Here is a 5,807-nt window from a genome sequence, read left to right on the forward strand (position 1 = left end):
CATGTTTTCTGACCAAACGGCTGATCACTGTGTAATGATAGCCAAGCTGTCTACCTATCGCCTTGTAGGACATACCAGCAGAATTCATGCCAATAATTTGCCATCTCTGCGCCTCTGATATCCGTCTTCTTGCCATTCTTACTTAAAGTGATTTTGCATTCAGAAATTCGGGACTTAAATACGGATTTGATGCACGAGAAAATAGTGCATATTGGACGTGAAGAAGGGAGCAAGTTGCACGTGGGGAAAAAAATGCACCTGATTTAAACGTCACACCTGAACGCTCACATCCTTTTAATTATGTTTGAAATTATGAACATTGCTAAACATCATGAAAATTAAACCTTATTTTCAATAAGCAATTCTGAAAAATATTTGGGGGTGCTTAACTTTTTTCCAGGTGTATATATTCATGTGATTGTTTTAACTGACCGAGTTTTATACGTTATTATGAAGAAGTTTTATATTGCTTTTATAATGTAACTATACCACATGTATAGGCAATCACTTTTTGTTTTGAAAAAAAGGATTTTACAGAAGTTCCTGTAAGCAAAAACTTGTTGAAGTAAATGTGTCAAAAATAATATTCCCATGAATATATTTATTGAAAAATGCTAAAAATCTGTTCATAGTGAAAAATAATAAAAATGTGTACACTTAAAACTATTTTTATATATTGTGAGTTTAGGATGTTCAGAAAAGGGAGCACATTGTATCTGAAGAAGACATGCAAGGATTTATATCTGAGGGTGCTAATATCTTACTTCAAAGACTCCTGGTTAGAAAGGGACTTAGTGAATCTATCAGCTTCAAATCTCTTGACTCGGAGTGTAATCTTTGTATAGTAACATATGTAAGTATGTTTGTGTAGTTTTTATATTGATTATTCACACAAGATGTATACAGAATTATTTTGCATTCTTCCAGGAGACTGTAGTGGTTAAATATATGCATCTCTTTGTAACCTTTACAGTAATGACTCAGTATTAAATCCAAGCCAGGTAAAAGTACTGCTCCATGCAGAGTGCAGGAACAAAGAGGACACATTAATATCTAAACACACTAGCCTGCAAACTTTCTGATTAGTAATTTGACTGCATTTAGGAGGTTTTAGGGATTACACAAAGGAAATTTGAGATGAGGAAAAGTATTTTTAATTTTAACATGAATATTACTTCGCATATGGACTATTCAAAACAAAAACTCAATATATTCATGGACAAATCTTTATTTTATTTTATTCAAAATACTTCACTAAAAAATATGATTTTGTGTATGTGGAAAACTTATAATATTAACTGAAAGACTGCCAGATTTTGTGAAGATATACATACTATATTGAAAGTTAGAATATTAAATCTATAAAGACTAAACGAGTACAAAGAGGTCACATGTTCAGTCAAATTGACCGAGCCATTGTTGAGAGAGTTAACCCCACTGCTTCCACATTTTCACATTTGTTATTGGTGTCCAACTGTACCATTGTGTTTATCTCAGTTTCACAAAACATTATCTCTAGAAAATATTGTTTGTAAAATAGGAAATATGATGACATGGCAAAATTATTTAGTAATAGACTATGAATATTTATCTCCATCTGCAAGTAGTCAGGTGTCACATAACCATTGTTGGAATGATGTTATTAGCATAAGGTAAGCTCAAGACACATTTGGCAGAAATCTAAAATTATCATATTGCTGAAAAATAAAGAACATGGACTTTTCAGAAGTTTTCTAATTCCATCTTTAGGAAAAGCACTTCAGAAATTATTACCTCCACCAAAGAATGTGGATGGAGGTTGTTTTCACCCCTGTGTGTATGTGTTTGTCAGCAATATTTCTCAAAAATGGCTGAATGGATTTTGATGAAAGTTGGTATAAATTTGAACTATGATCCAACTTAGAAGTCGTTATTATTTCGGAGGGGCAAGGTCTTGGCAATGTCACGAAAAAAAAACAACCTATGTGACACTATTTTTGTTCTGTAAGTCAGTCAAAAATGATTAAATTTTGGTGAAACTTAGTGGACATATGAAGAACATTATTCCTCATTGTCCTGCCAAAAATGATCTGTGTCCATTGTTAATGACAGACATACAGACACATTTTCTTATTATTTGAGAGCCAAATACGATCAATACAGTGTGGGAAAGGTAAGCGCTCTACTGAGTGCCCCTCTAGTTAAGAATGTTTCTAGCCTAAGTTCTTCTTAGTTATTGTCTAAAATTCATAAATAATAAAAAGATAGGGAATGCAAATCAAGACAATATAATAGAATGAGTGTCAGAAACCTAATCATTATGCACGAAATAGTCAAATGTTTGCATTTAAATATGGCCCATCAGCTTGTATCTGATTAGGTCACCTGTTTTGCAGTATTTAACCTATAAGCCAAGATATTTTAAGTGACATTTTTGTCCCAATTACTAAATATTTTGGTGACAATCATCTGCTTCAAAGAGACAATCAGAACTGTAAATACAGTATTGTGAGGTATGTTTCTCATATTATTTTGTCTCTATCTTCATTAGTTTGAATGGGTACAAAAATCCTACCTGGATAGTTAATTCGGGCAGGTACCCGGGTGCCTGAAAATTTTCGACCACTATTAACATAACAGTTTTTAACATGCAGAAGACAAGACAGTGTGAACCATGATGTCACATAGTTTAAATTTACTTTGTGTGTAATGTTGTCTTTATTTTTTTCTAGCCAAAACATATCTAAAACTGCTAATAATAAAAGGTTATGAATGTTTGGATGAAAAGTAAAATAAAACAGTAAATGATATAGTTATAAATGAAAGATGAAAATGATATTAACCCACGAAACTTTTTGCAGCCATTGTGTATACTATAGCATAGGCCCACAAAGTATAGGCTACTGTATGTGTTTTCACCCTTCTGCATGAGGTACTGAAACAAATTCAAACAAACATCTCTCCATTTTTTAACTTTTCACCAATTAGTAATGAGCACTGATTTAGTGGATCATGGAATTAATATCAAAGTATAACTGTTTCTTCAATTGGATACTGTTAGCTTATTGGTAACTGGTAATGAAACAAAATAATCTTTAGCAGCTCACCCTGGCTGACTGTCATTACATAGTAGCCACGCTGCTCAGGCAATATTTCTACATGATGGTGAAACTTAGTTTGTACATACATACTTATATATATGGATGTTACGGCATCTACAGCCACCTGTCATTATAACACACATTTCACAGAGATTACAAGACTGCTGAGTGCACCTGCACTATCAGAAAAGTTAGCATAATCAATGGGTGGAGCTTACCTCAAATTTTTCAATGACTAAACTTTGATAATTTCCTATTAAGATTAGTGTGTGAGTTTCTCAAATAAATTACATTGAAATAAAACGAATTTACGACAGTAATCGCCGCATCCTAATACCTCAAATTATGACAAGTTAAACTAGTTCTGCAAAAATGTAGAAACCTTTCGAAGATCATATTTATATTGATGCAATAATTTACAGTATTTACTATTACAAATCACACAGTCATCATGTTTGAAAGTTTCCTGTGGGTGATAGGCCGCCTTTCCTGTGTTGGAATGTCGATTGTGCCATGCTACAAAATGGCAGTAACCATGAACTGACTGCTTGTAGTGAATCAGCTAATAATCATTTAATATAGAAAAAAATTTTAAGTGGAATATTTAAAACTTGCTGCTTACTTAATTGTTTCTTTGTCTCCTATATTCATTATTGTCAATGGAAGAGGTAAAAAGTTATATGGTATAAGCAAATTCTGAGAGTATAATGAATGGTTGAATAATTTGATTTATAAGGTACTCAAGGATTTTTGTACACTGTTGAACTTAAAAATCAATGACTAGCCTGCCATGAGTTTAATCTAAGTCTCTATTACACATTTATCTGACTTCCCATGAACGATTTCCTGACAGATGCAACATATGACCATGATTTTTGGGTGGAAAATCGAATAATGACCTCTCTATAACAACTTTTCTTCATATCAATAATGTAATTTACAGAGACACATGAATACAGTGTATATAGTATGTAACAAAGAGGTCACATGACTGAAGATTGCTTCACAGCTTATTATATGTATCTTGGTACCCCAGGGTGTTCGAGTGAAACTCCTTGGTACATACATGTAGGTAGTTTGATTTTAAAACTTTCCGGTTCTGAAAGGTAACCAGGGGTGGTCAGAAACTTGTTTGTCTTTGCATTGCTCACGGAATTAAGGTTTATTCTTTTGAGCTAGTGGCATAGATGTTGAGTAACTTGATTAGGATTTACTAGCAGGGTGTAAAGATTATTAACTCACAGTTTGTTGATTGACAGACTCAACTAATCTGTGCAGTAGGCATGGCTAATGAAATGCCTCAAGGCATCTGGGAAAGCTGAGAACAGGAAGTCGCTGTAAAGAAGTAGAAGGCTAGAAGTGTTGATATAGAAATGTGATGTGGACATTGATATAGACCAAAGTTGTGACAAAAGCAACAAAATAAATGAAACATGGAAATTTTTAGTCTACTTGAAATTGTGTTAATGGAACATATTACATTTTATGTAGTATTTGTATTCAGAGTGGATTATTAGGTATTGGCTAGATTCTAGCAATCATTTAATTCATATATTTATTCTTATTTATTTACTGGTACTTTTAAGTTTGTGGAATGGTCCCTTTTCAGAGCTGGGATCAAAGGATCCAAGTTTCAAGGGTTTAGGGTTGGGCTGTTTTGTTCAACTAACTCTCTCAACAGAGGCTCAGTCAATTTGACCAACCATGTGACCTCTTTGTACTCATTTAAAGTCTTTATAGATTTAATACTTCTAACTTTCAATATAATGTGTCTATTTTCACAAAATTTGTCAGACTTTCAGTTAATATTACAAGTTTTTCACATACAAAAAAATAATATTTTTTAGTGAAGTATTTTTAATAAAATAAAGATTTGTCCATGAATATACTGAGTATTTGTTTTGATTAGTCTGCGTGCAAAGTAATTTTCATGTTAAAATTAAAAATACTTCTCCTCATCTCAAATTTCCTTTGTGTAATTCCTAAAACCTTCTAAATGCATTTCAAACATTTTTTTTCCAGTAAAACTTTATGGTTTATCTGTTATTTTCTCTATCCTATCTTAAAATGGAATCGGTCAAATTGACCGACCTCATAATCACCAAAAATAAAATAAAAAAATGGAATAAATCAAAATTTTTTCTTTCTGGAATGACTTCAAAGTGTAACATGAAACTACATTCTTTTATCCTAAGTAGCTCTAAGTTTATACCACTATACATCTCTCTATAATTAAATTTTATTGTGATATTGCTCTTTGAACTTTGTCTAACTACTATCTGTGCCATTATAAGTTGTAAATCTCTTGGGGAACGTGCAGCTTATGTTACGCTAACAAATTACATTACCCACGAGCTACTATGAGCTGCTCACGTGCGTGCCTAGTGAAACATTTTTATTATAATATTATTATTTATTTTCCCTTATCTAATCTTAACTAACCTAAAAGGATCCCTATTTTTACATTTTAGTTACTTTTATGATTATACATAAAGAATAAACATGAAAAACAAGAAGTTATATACTTAACCAATCTTCTTTTTTCTTGATATCAGTTGTCGAAAAGAGTTAACCCCAATTATTTTATACTAATGATAGTAATGCGCTTAATAATTTTTATTTAATTAAATAATGCACCAAAGAATATAGACTAATAACATGGAAAAAAATAGACAGATTCCCCTAACTCTCAAAATTTTTCTGGCTTTCTAACTGTTACAAATTTAT

At 32.0% G+C, this 5,807-nt stretch overlaps 1 protein-coding gene across 1 annotated transcript in view; it reads left to right on the top strand.

The window, feature by feature from the left end:
* The window catches only part of LOC106462980 (ciliogenesis-associated TTC17-interacting protein-like), a 55,763-nt gene that overhangs the window by 13,786 nt on the left and 36,170 nt on the right, over window positions 1-5,807 (top strand). The window contains exon 2 of the mRNA XM_013922950.2: window positions 689-853. Within this exon, the coding sequence (XP_013778404.2) occupies window positions 728-853 (126 nt within the window). The 5' untranslated portion in view covers window positions 689-727. The remainder of the gene's footprint in view (window positions 1-688; window positions 854-5,807) is intronic.

The sequence above is a fragment of the Limulus polyphemus genome, unplaced genomic scaffold (genome assembly GCF_000517525.1).
Source record: "Limulus polyphemus unplaced genomic scaffold, Limulus_polyphemus-2.1.2 Scaffold1293, whole genome shotgun sequence".
NCBI classification, from domain to species: Eukaryota; Metazoa; Arthropoda; class Merostomata; order Xiphosura; family Limulidae; genus Limulus; species Limulus polyphemus.